Source organism: Pelobates fuscus, chromosome 13 (genome assembly GCF_036172605.1).
Source record: "Pelobates fuscus isolate aPelFus1 chromosome 13, aPelFus1.pri, whole genome shotgun sequence".
NCBI classification, from domain to species: domain Eukaryota; kingdom Metazoa; phylum Chordata; class Amphibia; order Anura; family Pelobatidae; genus Pelobates; species Pelobates fuscus.
The window spans coordinates 104354408-104374410 of NC_086329.1; the positions used below are offsets into that span (position 1 = coordinate 104354408).

Consider the following 20003-nt stretch of genomic DNA (forward strand, 5'->3'; position numbering starts at 1 on the left):
TTTATAGACACTGCATAAAAACTGCAATTTTCAATCCATCAAATAAACTTGCAAACAAAGTGCACACTCAACTCAAATAGCAATGACAATAAATAACAACACAGAAGAGAAATTAGTGTCTTAACCTTCTGACCTCAATCACATTCCTATAAATCCAATGTAACGCCTCTCCTGCTGAAATTGACAATACCGCCTCTACCCAGTTGCTAATTCATGCATGCACTACACGAAACATGAAATAGCAATATTCTGTAGTGCAACAATGAATTATGCACCATTGACATGACAATCTCAATAATATAGAGAGTGGAAAGAAGAAATCTCAATCCCAAAAATTGGTTAAACCCCATTATACATTCAGAAACTAAATAACAAAACAGACACAAACACAGTAAACAAGAGCTTGGTGCAGCACTAGACGGATTCTCGGAGTTCCACGCGCTCTGTACGATGAGCTGTAACAATATCCTCACAATGGGGTTTAATATCTGGATCTTCTCTGCATCATCAGTTTAATAATTACCTGGAAATGGAAAATACGTATTAAACACACATTATATCTACATATCACAATGTAATATCAATAGGGTACACATTGTCTTCATCTCTCCAGTCTCCACTTCTCCCCTCTAAACTCGCTCCCGTCCCTCTCAAGCAGCCCTCAGATGAAAGGATTCCGTTCATATGAAGTCTCCCGAACGAAAAAGGGATAAAACACACGAATAAAAAGGGGAAATCATACGAATATGTGTAGGTTTCGCCACAAAAGAATTTGGAGTTCTCCATTCTGCTACACTCATCTATTCTGATCTCTTTCCCTTAGTCTGATTCCATTCCTAGTGCATATTTTAAGCCTCTCTCTGACTATTGCCATCTTCTCCTTTTTTCTCAAACATGCATTTGTTAATCCCATCCTAAAAAACCCATCCAACTCACTTTCTCAATAATAACTTTATTGTGGCTTCCACTCCCTCGATTCTACTGAAACTGCCTTTACCAAAGTGACTCATGACTTAATCACTGCTAAATCTACACAAAACATGTAGATTTAGCAGTAATTCTCCACCACCTCTCTGCTGCCTTTGATACTTTTGACCACTCTCCTCTTCAAGTCCACCATCTTTGACTTTGTAACACTGTATTTTCCTGGTTTTCATCCTATCTTTCTCAACGTTTATTGAGTGTCTCTTTCACCACCTCCTCCCTGTTGACTGTCTCAGTTAGTTTTCCCCACTGCTTTGTTCTTAGTCCCCCTATTCTCCATCTACACTACCTCCCTGTGTAACCTTTTATCTCCTTTGAATTTCAGTTCCATCTGTATGCTGACAATACACAGACTCTCTCCTTCCGTGACTCCTCTCCTGCTCTCCTGGAGTGAATCGCAAACTTCTCTTCCATCTCTAACAGGAAATCTTTCCATTTTCTAAAACTTAATTTTTCAAAAATGTAACTCCTCATCTTTCCCACGTCAAATCTTTCCTCCTCCATCAATCTCCCTGCAAGTCAATGGGACAAATATTACACCAACCCCTCAAGCTCGTTGTCTTGTTTTTACTATTGACTTGGGTCTTACCTTTTCTCCTCACATCCAGTCTAAATCCTGTAACTTCCACCTTAAAAATATTGTCCACGTTCACCCATTTTCTAACAAATGCACTCATTTCCTGACTTGGCTATTGCAAACTCGTTGACCTTCCAAATGCCCGCATTGTCCCTCTTCAATCTGTAATGAATGCTGCAGCCAGTCTCATCTTCCATACTGACTGCTACTCCCACACCTCACCTCATTACCAATCATTACATTGGCTTCCTGTACCCTTCATGATCCAATTCAAACTGCTAAGGCAACAATGAAATTCCCCAGGCATTTAGAGTGTCAGAGCCACAGGTAGTTTTAATGAAACAAAAAAGGCAGCAACGTTTCGACCTACTAGGAGGTCTTTTTCAAGCTGAAGAGGACCTCCTAGTAGGTCGAAACGTTGCTGCCTTTTTTGTTTCATTAAAACTGCTTTAGGAAAGCATAATATCGTCCTGGGTGACGTTTCGCTCATTTCACTGCCCTCATCAGGTCCATCGTCTCCATAGCCCAGCTCAGAATTCCTCCTTGCTGCTTCCACAAACCCGTTTTACCGGCTTATTTCAACACAGATATCTTCTTATCCATCAACCCCTACCCCTTCTGATATTATTTCTCTTATGTGTCTTTACCCTTCCTCATGGATTGCAAGCTCGTTAGAGCAGGGCTTTCTTCAACTCGTCTATGTTATATGTTGTATGTTAATTACCTGCTGTCAAGTATCCCCATTTTATATTTATTATATATGTTGTCGCTCTATAAATGATAATAAATAGTAGCTTAAGAATTCCCTCTTATATTATAAAGATCTTATTACACAGTTATTTATTGGAATCCTCACTAAAGGAACTCATTGTATTTAGTAATAAAGTATCTCCTGATAAACTGATCCCAGCAGATTGGATTCTGGAAGCTCAGAATTCCCCACTTTGATAAATATCCTGGAATCACCTCCTCTCTCCATGGGTGACCTACCGCACCCCTAACTCAATACACAGGGGTCAGAGGTCATCCTGCCATTTACATGGGACCATGTAATAATAATAATAATATTATTTACATAATCCCACTTTTACCACTCAGGACACAACGGGGCAGGAAATGGAAAGTGCACCCCAAACCCCAGGGAGCAGGAACATCAGGGATTCTGTGTATTAGCACAGGTATCTAATACTGAGCAGCCCACCTGTGGCCATGCAGGGAGATCCTTAAACCTGCATTGTACGGAGGCTGAATATCAGAGTATTAGAAGGTACGTACCCCCAGGAGCCCAGCACAGATAGCAGCAGCCATGATAGTCGCGGTGCTGACGATTCGTAATCTTCTTGAAACAGGAGCTGGTTTAGTTGTAGCAGACACTGCACACAATAAATCCATATAGATTATTTAATATCTGGTTATTTACTAACAATCACTAAATAAGAACCTGTCTCATACAATGTACCTTATAAAAGCGCCGGCCTTGCACACACTGCACATGCATATTCTGCATCCACCATACAAACACACTGCATCCCTTACACACCATGCACTGCATCCTTGTGTGTTGAGTTGTGCTTTGAACTGTGTAAGAGGCCTTTTAAATTTCTCATGGCAGCCCTGCACACTACCTTTGTATGAAGTACCTGGATTGAAGGACCCTTTAACTAAAAGATCAAATATACCAGCTTTACTGCACTTCAATAAATCTGGTGGCTCTTTTGCACGCTCACTATTCATTCCCAAAATTTACTAAGCTGTGCGAAGTTCCACTTTATGACTAGTGTTAGAGGAGATATTTTAAGATTCCCAAATCCCATAACAGACCCATTACCTGTGAGTGTGAGCTGAGCGTGGTCCTCACTCACTGAGTTAGTAACAGTCACTCTGTATGTCCCGTAGTCCGTGCTCCGTACAGTGAGGGTGTCATTAAATTCACTCAGCTGGTGGACCTCGGGCAGGTCTCCTCCATCTCGGGTCCAGGTGACTGTGTCCATCCCCCCAGTAAACTGAACTCGCAGAGATGTGGTCAGCCCCGAATTACTGAGACTGGAGCTAAGGCTGGTGATGGAGACTTTATCTGGGAGATAAGAGGTGGAGATCAGAGGCAGTGAATGTGCATGTCTGCTGGGTGGGATTTACTAAACCCAGTAACTGAGGATCGTTGAACCGTCATTGTGATTTCTCCATTAACTCTCAATAGTAAAACCGGTATTTACCATCCTTTCTCCATGATACAGGGTAAGAAGCAGATTATTAATAATCACACTGTACCGGTTAAATGTTTATCCATTTGAACATACTGTAAATACAAGTATGCATGGGATGATATGACTTTAATGACTTGGCTTCCCTGTTAAGCGCCCTCAATTCCCAGGTGCCATTCGACCCCTCTCTTCCCATTGACCCTCAGGGTAAATTTGGTGCATTCTGATCACCAGAGTTTGGGCCCACATCTTTTTTTAGCATGTTTTTGCAGGTAAGGGTAGCTACGAGAGGTACAAAGGTATCACAGCTACAGTAACATTCCTTCTGAGCCATTTACATGCACTTTGGGTCAGACAGTGTTTGAAAACTGACGGTTAGTCTCTATGGCAGTGGTGCCTAAAAGGTACATCCCCAGATATTTTACTACCTTTAATTTACCTTTTATTAGCCAACATGAATAGCACAGAATGAACCTGTGTCTCTGGTGCAAGGATGACTTTGGGAATTTCAGTAGCGCTCACTGGTGATTCACATGGGAAATCCCTGCTTGAATAAAGGTGTGTTAAACACATAGCAAACCACTAGAGCAAGCCTCTTTGGTACCTTTAACTCAGAAGGTGCTCTTGTTGGTAGCTCTACTCAGCCAGGAGAATGTGTGAGCTCCTGGCTTTATCCTGTGAACCTCCCTTCACTGTTTTCCAACAAGATAAAGTTGTACTGGGTCCTGTACCAGTTTTTAACCGAAAGTGGTATCCACACTAAGAGGTGGTGTTACCATCATTCTACCCTTGTCCGTCATCTCCAGAGGAGGAAACTCTGGATGTGATTAGAGGTCTTTCTTTCTATATTGAGAAAACAAGCATATATATATATATATATATATATATATATATATATATATATATATATATATATATATATATATATACATACATATAATATCTCAAACTCTGGATGTGCAACTTTTTATGAGAGCTGCTGGTAATTTACATTAAAAAATCAAAGTAATCCTTCCCTTACTCTCTGTGCAGCTCGCAGACTATTTACCATTGCCAGCCCTAGGGGTATGCAACTGTGTGTGTGTGTGTGTGTCTGCAACTGTGTGTGTGTGACTGTCTGCAATAGTATGTGACTGACTGTCCCTATGTATTGGACAGTCTGTCTGTAACTGTGTGTGTGACAGTCTGTCTGTAACAGTCTGTCTGTAACTGTGTGTGTGACAGTCTGTCTGTAACTGTGTGCCTGTAACTATGTATGTGACTCTCTGTAATTGTGTGCCTGTAACTGGCTGTAATTTTGTTACTGTCTACGTGTGTGTGTGTGTGTGTCAGACAGTCTGCCTTCGACTGTGTGTCAGACAGTCTGCCTTCGACTGTGTGTCAGACAGTCTGCCTTCGACTGTGTGTCAGACAGTCTGCCTTCGACTGTGTGTCAGACAGTCTGCCTTCGACTGTGTGTCAGACAGTCTGCCTTCGACTGTGTGTCAGACAGTCTGCCTTCGACTGTGTGTCAGACAGTCTGCCTTCGACTGTGTGTCTGACAGTCTGCCTTCGACTGTGTGTCTGACAGTCTGCCTTCGACTGTGTGTCTGACAGTCTGCCTTCGACTGTGTGTCTGACAGTCTGCCTTCGACTGTGTGTCTGACAGTCTGCCTTCGACTGTGTGTCTGACAGTCTGCCTTCGACTGTGTGTCTGACAGTCTGCCTTCGACTGTGTGTCTGACAGTCTGCCTTCGACTGTGTGTCTGACAGTCTGCCTTCGACTGTGTGTCTGACAGTCTGCCTTCGACTGTGTGTCTGACAGTCTGCCTTCGACTGTGTGTCTGACAGTCTGCCTTCGACTGTGTGTCTGACAGTCTGCCTTCGACTGTGTGTCTGACAGTCTGCCTTCGACTGTGTGTCTGACAGTCTGCCTTCGACTGTGTGTCTGACAGTCTGCCTTCGACTGTGTGTCTGACAGTCTGCCTTCGACTGTGTGTCTGACAGTCTGCCTTCGACTGTGTGTCTGACAGTCTGCCTTCGACTGTGTGTCTGACAGTCTGCCTTCGACTGTGTGTCTGACAGTCTGCCTTCGACTGTGTGTCTGACAGTCTGCCTTCGACTGTGTGTCTGACAGTCTGCCTTCAAAGGGTGGGCCACTGACGCGAATAATGTGACCAGAACTGCCAAAAGGGGGTAAATATGCCCAAAAAGGGGGCATGTTGTTCCAAAGAATTGGAAGGCCAGCCTGGCATCAGTGTCCTGTATCACAGTGTCAGTGTCCCCATGTCGCCTAGTCTCCCAGTGTCTCAGTGTTCTCATTTCTCCCAGTGTCCCCATGTCTCAATGTGTCCCGTGTCACTAGGATACTAGGGGACACAGTGAGACATGAGGACACTGAGAGCCTCGGGGACACAGACACTTGGGGACACTGGGAGATATGGGGGCACTTGTGGATACAGACATGGAGACTCTGGGAGACATGGAGACACAGACATTTGGGGACACAGAGACATGGGGACACAGACACTGGGAGACATGGGGACACAGACATTTGGGGACAGAATGACAATAGGGACACAGAGACATAGGAACACAGACACTGGGAGACACGGGGACACTAAGACACTAGGGACACTGACTGGGAGGCATGGGGACACAGACAGTTGGGGACACTGGGAGACATGGAACAGAGAGACATGGGGACACAGACACTGGGGACACTGGCTGGGACATAGAAACATAGAATGTGATGGCAGATAAGAACCATTCGACCCATCTAGTCTGACCAATTTTCTAAATACTTTCATTAGTCCTTGGCCTTATCTTATAGTTGGGATAGCCTAATGCCTATCCCACGCATGCTTAAACTCCTTTACTGTATTAACCTCTACCACTTCAGTTGGAAGGCTATTCCATGCATCCACTACCCTCTCAGTACAGTAATACTTCCTGATATTATTTTTAAACCTTTGCCCCTCTAATTTAAAACTATGTCCTCTTGTTGTGGTAGTTTTCTTTTAAATATAGTCTCCTCCTTTATTGTGTTGATTCCCTTTATGTATTTAAATGTTTCTATCATATCCCCCCTGTCTCGTCTTTCCTCCAAGCTATACATGTTAAGATCCTTTAACCTTTCCTGGTAAGTTTTATCCTGCAATCCATGAACCAGTTTAGTAGCCCTTCTCTGAACCCTCTCTAAAGTATCAATATCCTTCTGGAGATACGGTCTCCAGTATTGCGTACAATACTCCAAGTGAGGTCACACCAGTGTTCTGTACAATGGCATGAGCACTTCCCTCTTTCTACTGCTAATACCTCTCCCTATACAACCAAGCATTCTGCTAGCATTTCCTGCTGCTCTATTACATTGTCTGCCTACCTTTAAGTCATCAGAAATAATCACCCCTAAATCCCTTTCCTCAGATGTTGAGGTTAGGACTCTATCAAATATTCTGTACTCTGCCCTTGGGTTTTTACGTCCAAGATGCATTATCTTGCACTTATCCACATTAAATGTCAGTTGCCACAAGTCTGACCTTTTTTCTAGTTCACCTAAATCATTTGAAATAGGGACACTGGGAACCCTGAAAGACATGGGGACACACACTGGGAGACTAGGGGACAGTGGGAGCCATGTGGACACTAGGGACACTGGCTGGGAGACTTGGGGATACTGTGTCCCTTGTGTCTCTGTGTCCCAATGTGTCTCTCAATGTCCCTATAACAAAATAGAAAAGTCGAGGCACTCCAAGGTACAAATCAGGCAATTTTATTGAACCCACTCCATCGCAACGTTTCGACCTACACGGTCTTTGTCAAGCTTGACAAAGACCGTGTAGGTCGAAACGTTGCGATGGAGTGGGTTCAATAAAATTGCCTGATTTGTACCTTGGAGTGCCTCGACTTTCCTTCTATTTTGTTATTCAGCATTTTGGTCTCTGGTACTGAGACTGTCTGAGTTACACCCAGCTACATACTGCTTAAAGGGATAGAGTGCAGTTCCACACCCTACCATAACTACTTCTCAATGTCCCTATGTCTCACAGTGTCCCCATGTGTCTCAGCGTCCCCATGTCTCACAGTGTCCCCTAGTGTCTGTGCCCCCTAGTGTCTTAGTGTTCCCTTGTTTCCCTGCTGCCTTCCCCCCCTCCCCCCCCCCCATCCTTCACTTCCCTGAGCTGGAGTCTGTCTCTGCAGGCAGGGAGCTGCTGTCTGAACCCTCTGTGCTGTATGGCTGCTCTCCCGCAGATCAGTGAGTAGAGGGAGGCAAGGAGGGATATGCTGTAACTTCCTATCCCTGACTCTCTCCACACATTGACCCCTACTGGCTGGTGCTGGTATTGCAGAGAAAACTCCATTTATACTGAGAAGAATATCTGCATTTATATTGCCGGTATTACTGCAATATCAGCATGGCCAGGCAGCCTCAAATACCAGCTGTGCCTGTAAAATACCAGTCAGGTGGCAAACATAAGAGTAGTGTGTTAAAAAAAAAAGTGTGTTTTTTTAATGGGCCTATTCTATGGGCCTGGGCCTGGAGCTGCAGCTCCATCAGCCCCTGTGTTAATCTGGCCCTGCATGTGACACTGCAAAAATACACACCTGTATTCACACATTATACATGGATGAGCTGGTGTGACCAGGGAGGGGCGCTGTGAAGCCTTTCCGCACAGGGCACCCAAAGACCGGCCCTGCTACTTACCCATAATTCTGCATCTCGTAGAATTATACACAGTTTCTTTACGGTCTGTATCAATCAGTACCCACATATATCGACCTGTGTCACTGCTCTGAACACTTCTTATTATTGCGCATCTCCTGGATTCATCGAAATCAACCCTGTTTCGGTAATTACTAAATGCCTTCCAATAACGGAGATCACAGTTGTATTCCAGGATCGGTTCGGGTTTCGGGGAACAATCAAGGATAGCGTATCCCCCCGTGACGCACGTCATCCCGCACAGAGATAGGTCTGAACCCACCGCGACTCGTACAATGTCTGAACCAGAGGAGAGACCCAGCGCGAGGAGCAGGAGAGCTGGAAGACAGACACAGTTACAGTCATTACAAATCAGGATACATTGTATAAGCACACAATTGGTACTACCACCCAATTCCTGCCAAATCTCCCCTTTATAGAAAGGGGCAATTTTTTAGGGACTCTGGAATCCCTATGAATGGACGCCCTCTACTTTGGAGCTTTTATTCAAAACTGCAATATAAATACTCAAATTGTAACAAATGGAAAAATTCCAATAATTCTACCGAACCCATTTAAGATATAATACTGTATATTGATATGTCATTCCAATGATACCTGTCAAGAGGTGGGAAATATTAGGCAGCAAGAGAACAGTCATTTTCTTACTGTTAAGGACCAGGGCGTTTTTTACATTTCTGCGGTGTTTGTGTTTAGCTGTAATTTTCCTCTTACTCATTTACTGTACCCACACATATTATACATAGTTTTTCTCGCCATTAAATGGTCTTTCTAAAGATACCATTATTTTCATCATATCATAAATTTACTATCATTTTTTTTTTTTTTTAGAAAACATGATGAAAAAATGTAAATAAAAAAAAAAAAAAACTTTTTCGAACTATGACTATGCCTTTGAGACAGTATGGCAGCCCAGAAATGAAAATTAACCCCACCATGATTTACCATTTCAAAAAGTAGACAACCTTGGGGTATTCAAAATGTCCAGTCTTTTGTAGTAGCCACAAACGCTTGGCAAAGTTAGCATTCATATTAGGTTTTTGCAATTTTTTACACAAAAACTGCACTTTTACTGGTGATATTATCGTCGTGATAAGTTTTACTTTTTAAAACACTCATATTTGTGTTCAGCAAAGTCCTCCGAGTATAGCAGTACCCCCATGTAAAGGTTTTATGTTTTTTGGAAAGTAACAGGGTTAAATATAGGGCTTGGCAATTAAATTCTCGGGACTGTCTGCCTGGGTTGTCAGGCAGGTCCCTCAAATTATACTTAGTAAAATCAAATAATTATGTCATTAATAGTTAAATATAAATGTAGAATGTGTGTGTGTGTATGTATATATATATATATATATTTATATTTGTGGTGGGACTTAATTTGTATATGTAATAGAGGAAAGGGAGAAAGTTGGTAGTGTTGTGCCAAAACCAACGTACGGGTAGGCCTGTATAAAGAGGGCTAAAAAGGTATCAGTGAAAAACACTCTTTTAGCATGCTTACAAAGATAACCTTGAGCGATTCCCTGAGCTCTATCCATGAAGCGGAATCTAAGAACTGAATATAGGGATAACCATCTATTCGATATAATGATGTGGACTGGGCTGAGTGGAGGCCCATGAAGAAACTGCAACAGAGTTAGGTGGAAGCTGTTGTGTATGGGTAAGTATGTATCTAGTATTAACATGGGATAGTTGTTGCCTGTCAGGAATAGTGATATAGTGGTAAGATGGTTGATCTGGTTTGGAAATCCAAGGGTGAGAATGTAAAGGTCGATGTGAATGATAAGGTTGGAGTTGATTAAATATGGTGTACCACTGATTTCTCTGGGCCTCAAGAAACGGTGGAAGGCAATGTAAATAGTTACTTGATAACCATGTTAACTTTACTATCGAATGGTTTGGTATCCAATAAATCGGATAGGCTCCTGAATACATGTTCAGTTATGAGTAGCCTAATGGATGAAAGAGAATGTCCTGTTTTTTTTATAAATTCTTTATTTATATGTTTTGATCATGCGTTGTTATTTGCAAGTAGAGGGTACAGAATAAAGAAAGAAGGTGTGGGGGGGGGGGTTCATTTTAAGAGAATGTCCTGTTTTTGATGCCTTAGGAGATTGTTGTAATGGGATATGAGGAAAGAAAGGGAGTGTGATTGGGAAACGTAGTGAGGTAGTGATGTAGTAAACTTGTAAGGTACGAATTAATAATGTTATGTGTTATTTGTAAATGGTAGAAAGGCCAAAAGGTCATCGTGGTCTTGATGTAGTGATTACCTGCGAAGGGACGCTGAAACTTAACTTACTACAAACTGTAATTCCCTGACGTAAGTTGTTTGGCATGCATAGAACGAATGTGATGGAATAGTGACGGTGCCAGTAACATAAATCCATAACCAGCTTCTGTAAATGCCAAGGTTTTATCCGATGTATGTTGATGGTGGGTGCAAGTAGAACATTGTTGAAATAGAAATCGGGATAGCATGACTGCTGTGAGGTTATCCCCCCCCTAACCATCGCCTGAACCTAAAGGTTGGTTCTCTGTCCCCGTACCGGGGTTTGAAACATATTATTATTTTATTATTGATATAGCATCAGATTCCGTAGTGCTGTACAATGGGTGGACTAACAGACATGTAATTGTAACCAGACAACTGAATGTACAGGAACAGAGAGGTGGAAGGCCCCGCTCAATGAGCTTACATTTTGAGGGTTTTTTTTTCAAACTGCCATTTCAAGGTTTATATGTCGTATTTGACTTACGTATTTGTCGTAATGGTTAACGTACCTACCTTATAAAAGCAGGAGGAGAACATTGTACATTGAGAAACTGGAGTCTGCCGAACACGAACGCCAAAAAGGGGCCTAAGGTAAAATTGTTCTGAACATATGAGAGACAAACTAACAAATACGTTGCAAACAATTTAGGGGTAAATAAAGTAGTCAACTGGGGTAATACTGTTGAAAAAGGAAGATTAGTATAAGTGACTAGAATTAACCAGGTGAAATACATACGTTTAACAGTATATAATATGAGATTACATCATACAGCATTAGGTCATAAATAAAATTCTAATAATGATTAAACTCTAGATTGTATGTAAATTGTGAGCCTGTAACGAGACCGTATTTGTTGGCAGGTAATTGACCGATACATAGGCAATGTTGGCCTAATATGAATTTGGGATAGCACAGAGACGGATAAGTAAGCAGTGATAATGGAGAGGACAGAAATTTAGGTAATTAGAACTATGTCAACGAGAACATATGGTGTAAGTATTTATGTGGAACGTGGAACGTGGAACGTGTACAGATAATTTTTGCAGTATTGCAAACATGCTAAAAACGTATTGGAGGTAAACCATTACCAACAACCCTTACGTAATGAACAACTAAATCTAAAGCAAAATCTGATTTCTCAGAAAAAAACCCTATGTAGAAATGGCGTTAAATTTGTATGGTGAACATATATACCAATTAAAATAAATGTCGTTTAACTGAGTGTATATACCAAAGTTTGAGCCTGATGTAGCTTTAATACAGTCGGTAGTGACACCTATCCATATAGGGGACTAATTAGAATTGCGTATGATAAAATATGAAAATGGCTAAGAGAGGACCTAATACCGTATGTGGAAAGAGGTATCGCTGTGATGCTATGAATGACTGAAATAGGCTGATTACTATAGTGAGTTAACTGAATTATTGGTGTGAACCGCTCTAGGGCATTACCAGCTTGTTCGGGATATATGCAGCCTTTTCAGCCGTGGCCGGGAAAATGGTGCCTCCATGACTTTAAGCTCAACCGCCAAATTTAAGCAAGGTCCAGACCTCAGGGCCTTGGGAGTGGCGGGGACCGGGGATTCTACGGGGGAGGACCTGGGATGACAGGGTTGGAGTGTCTGTTAGAGATAGAATTTCACCTGGAACAATTTCTTGCAGCATCCTATAAGGAAATTAATAATGAGTTACCATGCAAAACTTTGATGCAAATTGACAATATCCCTTACGTAGAGCTGGCTCGCTAACTAGTGCCGATATGCAATGAAATTAACTATCCAGTGACCGGTGAGGCCCTTCTAGTTGCCAAATGGCTGTGAGAGGCTCTACCTATGATTTGAGCCGTGTGGGTTCGTAGCTACGATGCGTTGTAGTGGGGTGTTGACCTCTCGGTGACGGTAAAAGAGTCAATATGTGTGGCCGTGAGATGTGAGGCCCTGACTATGATCCTGCAGAACAGTACTCGAGGCACTAACTATGAGTTGGCCAATACCTTCAGGTTGAGGTGGGAAGTTTGCCTCGAGGGACCTGTATGAACGTAAACGTATTGAGGACCTAGCAAGGGTCCGATGGAATGCCTAAATAAGCACAACGTGTAAACGTAAAGGCAGAGTGAGTCCTTAATATACATGCTTAACAAAAAACATAAACGTAAGGAATAAAATACCCGAAACAAAATTGCTGGAGAAACACTGCTGTTCTTAGTTTCTCCAGTAAGTTTGCTACTGAATTGATATGGGCACCTGGAGTACGTGGTATAATGGGAGCACAAAGTGACTAACGAGTTGGGGAAATATATATATAGAAAAGACTTGTGCACTGAATTAGTGTGTAACCTAGCGTTATTATAAAACAGGCGTATGTGACCACCTAGTGCTATTAAATCGTGAACAGGAATCCCAGATAAACTGGATCAATTTTATTAGACTATATAGCTTGGTGCGCATAGATCATAGTTAATGGATATGTGAATTTAAAACGTGCAGTATATTTAAGAACTTTGGTAAAGTACTGAACTGTGACCAACATGGAAACGCACAGGTGAAGGTAGTAAGCGGAAAAAAACATGAAAAACAGGTTTATTTAACCAGAACAAATATCCATTAATAAGTGCAGGAAAACTGAACAGAAATGCACGAATGGGGTGAAATTCAGCACATGCTGAAACAAACAGTGAACCCTGTACCAAGCCCTATGGTTTATAAAACAAACAAACAGTGAACCCTGTACGAAGCCCTATGGTTTATAAAACAAACGAACAGTGAGCCCTGTACCAAGCCCTATGGTTTATAAAAAACGAACAGCTAACCCTGTACCAAGCCCTATGGTTTATGAAACAAACGAACGGTGAACCCTGTACCAAGCCCTATGGTTTATGAAACAAACGAACGGTGAACCCTGTACCAAGCCCTATGGTTTATAAAACAAACGAACAGTGAACCCTGTACCAAGCCCTATGGTTTATAAAACAAACGAACGGTGAGCCCTGTACCAAGCCCTATGGTTTATAAAACAAACGAACAGTAAACCATGTACCAAGCCCTATGGTTTATAAAACAAACGAACAGTGAGCCCTGTACCAAGCCCTATGGTTTATAAAACAAACGAACGGTGAACCCTGTAACAAGCCCTATGGTTTATAAAACAAACGAACGGTGAACCCTGTACCAGGCCCTATGGTTTATAAAACAAACGAACGGTGAGCCCTGTATCAAGCCCTATGGTTTATAAAACAAACGAATGGTGAGCCCTGTACCAAGCCCTATGGTTTATAAACAAACGAATGGTGAACCCTGTACCAAGCCCTATGGTTTATAAAACAAACAAACGGTGAACCCTGTACCAAGCCCTATGGTTTATAAAACAAACGAACAGTGAACCCTGTACCAAGCCCTATGGTTTATAAAACAAATGAACAGTGAACCCTGTACCAAGCCCTATGGTTTATAAAACAAACGAACGGTGAGCCCTGTACCAAGCCCTATGGTTTATAAAACAAACGAATGGTGAACCCTGTACCAAGCCCTATGGTTTATAAAACAAACGAACAGTGAAGTTAAGAGAATGCCCAAATAAATCGGTTTTAAACGAAAGCTCAAGTGTCAGCATCTAGGTAGGTTGAGATTTAAACGAATAAACGCATGATTCAACCAACATATGAATGGGACAAAGTAAACTAACGTACATCTTGAACCAGACAAATGAACAGGATAAGTGAACGAACAGGCTGTATGGGAACAAGCAGAAACCCTTGTACGTGAGTATTAAGCACAGGTTATTAAGAGCAGAACAGAATCAGCCAGTTATTGGTACACAAGTTTAAAGGGAGTGTGGCGAAACCGACCTCGCCACTGGGCATTGGAGAAGACTGATTGCCAGCTTCCTGCCATGTGACTATGGTCCCTGGGATTTATTGCGTTTAAAGCCCTTTAAAGACATTATTTGGGCTACTAGACTTTTGTTGGACTGTGCTGGCCCTTTAAGAACCCTCTGGAGACATATTGAGACTTTGTGTGACAATGCCCCTTTAAGACTATGTCCCCAGACCTTTAAAATACTTTGTTTGTGGCTTTCTCCCACTTGGTTCAGTAAATGGGGCTTACTGAACCAAGTACACAGGCGGAACACCCAGAAGTAGAAGCATGCAGGCAATTTACCTCCCAGGCTAGGAGCCTGCTGTAGGTAGATTGCCGACCACTGGGTGGCCGCCGTTCGTACAAACGAACACGTGGCGGCGGTCATCTTTGTTCATTCGAACGCGGTCAGCGGTGTGTGCCCCTGAATCTATGGAACTGAAAACGGCTACACGTTTAGACGAACACCGCTGACCTTTACCTTCTCCTCCACTTCGACACTGCGGCTGGAGACTAAGTCCCGTTTGTTTATGTTTAAAGTATGCTGATTCTGAAAATGTATGTTTTATATTTTGTAAAAACTGTATATTTTCTGCCTGTGATAATTAAGTTAGTCTTTTGTGTTGAGATAATTGTATCACAGGCAGAGGGGAGGATTTTGTGTGTAATTGCTGGGAGTGTCTGAGTGTATTGTACGTATTGATTGGTTGTTTTGAAAAACCCTGTGGGCAGTACTATGTGTGAGTCTGAGTCCTGTCTCTTATTGAGGGAACCTGCTACAAGGGATTGCTATGCTAGTCATACCCTCTTGCTATATCACTACTAAGCTCTTGTAAGAGCTTGTTCCTGTCTTGCTCTCTAAAGGAGTCTACGGTGGTTATGGTGTCGGCTGGAGTGCTTGGAGCCCTCAGGAAGTGCTAGGAGCATCCTTCAACGGAGGTACCCAGTCGGGGTGCCCGTTGATCCGTTACAGGGGGGTAACCCCAAATGTAAACTATATAAAGAAAGAGAAGTGGTGTACCAAATAAAGGGGAGCTGGGATAAATAACAAATATACTGGTATAAGTGATCAATCCAGGTAAAGAAGAATCTCAATATCTAGAATGAAAGATAAAAATAAAAAATACTTTATTGATACAAGTTATATAATATAATAGTGTTCCCCATTACCCAGTATGAGAACCCCAATATAAGTGTCCCCCATTACCCAGTATGAGAACCCCAATATAATAGTGTCCCCCATTACCCAGTATGAGAACCCCAATATAATAGTGTCCCCCCATTACCCAGTATGAGAACCCCAATATAATAGTGTCCCCCCATTACCCAGTATGAGAACCCCAATATAATAGTGTCCCCCATTACCCAGTATGAGATCCCCAATATAATAGTGTCCCCCATTACCCAGTATGAGAACCCCAATATAATAGTGTCCCCCCATTACCCAGTATGAGAACCCCAATATAATAGTGTCCCCCATTACCCAGTATGAGAACCCCAATATAATAGTGTCCCCCCATTACCCAGTATGAAAACCCCAATATAATAGTGTCCCCCATTACCCAGTATGAGAACCCCAATATAATAGTGTCCCCCCATTACCCAGTATGAGAACCCCAATATAATAGTGCCCCCCATTACCCAGTATGAGAACCCCAATATAATAGTCTCCCCCATTACCCAGTATGAGAACCCCAATATAATAGTCTCCCCATTACCCAGTATGAGAACCCCAATATAATAGTCTCCCCCCATTACCCAGTATGAGAACCCCAATATAATAGTGTCCCCCATTACCCAGTATGAGAACCCCAATATAAGTGTCCCCCATTACCCAGTATGAGAACCCCAATATAATAGTGTCCCCCCATTACCCAGTATGAGAACCCCAATATAATAGTGTCCCCCATTACCCAGTATGAGAACCCCAATATAATAGTGTCCCCCCATTACCCAGTATGAGAACCCCAATATAATAGTGTCCCTCATTACCCAGTACGAGAACCCCAATATAATAGTGTCCCCCATTACCCAGTATGAGAACCCCAATATAATAGTGCCCCCCATTACCCAGTATGAGAACCCCAATATAATAGTCTCCCCCATTACCCAGTATGAGAACCCCAATATAATAGTCTCCCCATTACCCAGTATGAGAACCCCAATATAATAGTCTCCCCCCCATTACCCAGTATGAGAACCCCAATATAATAGTCTCCCCCCATTACCCAGTATGAGAACCCCAATATAATAGTCTCCCCCCCATTACCCAGTATGAGAACCCCAATATAATAGTGTCCCCCATTACCCAGTATGAGAACCCCAATATAATAGTGTCCTCCCATTACCCAGTATTAGAACCCCAATATAATAGTGTCCCCCCATTACCCAGTATGAGAACCCAATATAATAGTCTCCCCCCCATTACCCAGTATGAGAACCCCAATATAATAGTGTCCCCCATTACCCAGTATGAGAACCCCAATATAATAGTGTCCTCCCATTACCCAGTATGAGAACCCCAATATAATAGTGTCCCCCCATTACCCAGTATGAGAACCCCAATATAATAGTGTCCCCCCATTACCCAGTATGAGAACCCCAATATAATAGTGTCCCCCCATTACCCAGTATTAGAACCCCAATATAATAGTGTCCTCCCATTACCCAGTATGAGAACCCCAATATAATAGTGTCCTCCCATTACCTAGTATGAGAACCCCAATATAATAGTGTCCCCCATTACCCAGTATGAGATCCCCAATATAATAGTGCCCCCCATTACCCAGTGTGAGGTCCCCAATATAATAGTGCCCCCCATTACCCAGTATGAGATCCCCAATATAATAGTGTCCCCCATTACCCAGTATGAGATCCCCAATATAATAGTGCCCCCCATTACCCAGTGTGAGGTCCCCAATATAATAGTGCCCCCCATTACCCAGTATGAGATCCCCAATATAATAGTGCCCCCCATTACCCAGTATGAGATCCCCAATATAATAGTGCCCCCCATTACCCAGTATGAGGTCCATGATGAGAGTTGCTGGTTGCAGTTGGCTCTGGATACAATGTAACGTTCTGTGCCGGATAGATTCTAATTTCCCGGTACACAGTGTAACCCGCCCAGTATGCCATCTCACACCCAGTTATCGTTTAGCTAGGGCGGTAAAACACGCGGTCTGCTAACGATTAAAAGTCAGGTGTTCTAACATTTGCCATCTCTCACAGTGTGTCCGGTCCCCGCTCTGCTCAGTGTCTGCCCTCTCCCCAGCTCCTCCCCCCGGATCAGCAGTCACGGTATGAGCCTGGCAGCCTGGGGGGAGTCTGATACATGTTACAGCCACATGTCAGCACCGCTACAGCCACTGCAGGCGGCATTGTACTGAGTGCAGCCATTTCCTGTGTTAATCTCACTGCAAGTCTGAGGAATCCCGAATAAAACCTGTCTGATTCTCTAATCACTCATCTTTCTATAGAAGTCCAGATATATCTTGTGTCAAATCCTTGAGCAGGACTAAGATGGGACAGACACTTAAATCCAAAACTAACGTCCCAGGTAAGTGCCTGGATCCCTGAGCGGTGATCACATGGTATAGTTATTAAAAGATGGGGTTTATATTTTACTATGTATGTAGACATCTGGTTTCAAAAATAAATTTAAAAAATCCTACTTGTGCTACACAGACAGGGGACGATGCTCCATGTGTGTTGGACATGTCCATGCATGCTACCATACTGGGACGCAGTGGAACAGATAATCTCGACTGTACTTAAAATGCCATTTACACTCCAGCCGGAGCTGGGGCTACTGTTTCTTACTCTAGACCAGTGATGGCGAACCTATGGCACGCGTGCCACAGGTGGCACGCCGGGCCCGCTCTGTTGGCACGCGGCCATAGTTCGCCAGGAGAGAGGAGGCCGCTGGCTGTCTGCAGAGTAGGCACCTGCCTGCCCGAAACGGCAGGCGCCTACTCTGCTTCCGGGTCGGGAGGCAGGGGGAGGGCTCTAGCAAGCAGCTCCCCTGTCCTCCCGCGCGATGCTGTGTGGAGCGTTGCCGCACGTTACCATGGCAACGCTCCACACAGCATCGCACAGGAGGACAGAAGAGCTGCTTGCAGAAATAAACTTACCACCGGACCACCAGGGATAGCTGTGTGTCCGTCCATCCCCCCCTTCACCAAAGGTAAGAGGAAGAAGGGGGGGAGGGGGGGAAATACAGCATTAATATATCTTTTTTTTTTTTTTTTTTTATGTATTTTACCCCTACCACCACTTACCCCCACAGCACCCCTACCACCCCTTACCCCCACAGCACCCCTACCACCCCTTACCCCCACAGCACCCCTTACCCTCACAGCACCCCTTACCCCCAAAGCATCCCTACCCCCACAGCACCCCTACCACCCCTTACCCCCACAGCACCCTTACCCCCACAGCACCCCTTACCCCCACAGCACCCCTACCACCCCTTACCCCCACAGCACCCCTACCACCCCTTACCCCCACAGCACCCCTACCACCCCTTACCCCCACAACACCCCTTACCCTCACAGCACCCCTTACCCCCAAAGCACCCCTACCCCCACAGCACCCCTACCACCCCTTACCCCCACAGCACCCCTACCACCCCTTACCCCCACAGCACCCCTTACCCCCAAAGCACCCCTACCCCCACAGCACCCCTACCACCCCTTACCCCCACAGCACCCCTACCACCCCTTACCCCCACAGCACCCTTACCACCCCTACCCCCACAGCACCCCTACCACCCCTTACCCCCACAGCACCCCTACCACCACTTACCCCCAAAGCACCCCTACCCCCACAGCACCCCTACCACCCCTTACCCCCACAGCACCCCTACCACCCCTTACCCCCACAGCACCCCTACCACCCCTTACCCTCACAGCACCCCTTACCCCCAAAGCATCCCTACCCCCACAGCACCCCTACCACCCCTTACCCCCACAGCACCCTTACCCCCACAGCACCCCTTACCCCCACAGCACCCCTACCACCCCTTACCCCCACAGCACCCCTACCACCCCTTACCCCCACAGCACCCCTACCACCCCTTACCCCCACAACACCCCTTACCCTCACAGCACCCCTTACCCCCAAAGCACCCCTACCCCCACAGCACCCCTACCACCCCTTACCCCCACAGCACCCCTACCACCCCTTACCCCCACAGCACCCCTTACCCCCAAAGCACCCCTACCCCCACAGCACCCCTACCACCCCTTACCCCCACAGCACCCCTACCACCCCTTACCCCCACAGCACCCTTACCACCCCTACCCCCACAGCACCCCTACCACCCCTTACCCCCACAGCACCCCTACCACCACTTACCCCCAAAGCACCCCTACCCCCACAGCACCCCTACCACCCCTTACCCCCACA

At 44.4% G+C, this 20003-nt stretch overlaps 1 protein-coding gene across 1 annotated transcript; it reads right to left on the reverse strand.

The window, feature by feature from the left end:
• Positions 1-481: 481 nt before the first annotated feature.
• On the reverse strand, positions 482-17719 carry LOC134582674 (uncharacterized). The gene is made up of 5 exons (XM_063439325.1): positions 17614-17719; positions 8447-8782; positions 3390-3635; positions 2837-2934; positions 482-523 (listed from the first exon to the last, which is right to left on the reverse strand). The coding sequence occupies exons 1-5, from the start codon at positions 17627-17629 to the stop codon at positions 482-484; spliced, it is 738 nt and encodes a 245-aa protein (XP_063295395.1). The 5' UTR covers positions 17630-17719.
• Positions 17720-20003: the final 2284 nt, after the last annotated feature.

Bases quoted from the DNA above. Each gene is read 5' to 3' on its own strand.
- LOC134582674 (XM_063439325.1), bottom strand. The intron at 3,636-8,446 runs GTAAGTAGCAGG...CTTATCTCCCAG, and splicing joins TACGAGATGCAGAATTATGG to ATAAAGTCTCCATCACCAGC. The intron at 524-2,836 runs GTACGTACCTTC...TTCCATTTCCAG, and splicing joins TCTGTGCTGGGCTCCTGGGG to GTAATTATTAAACTGATGAT.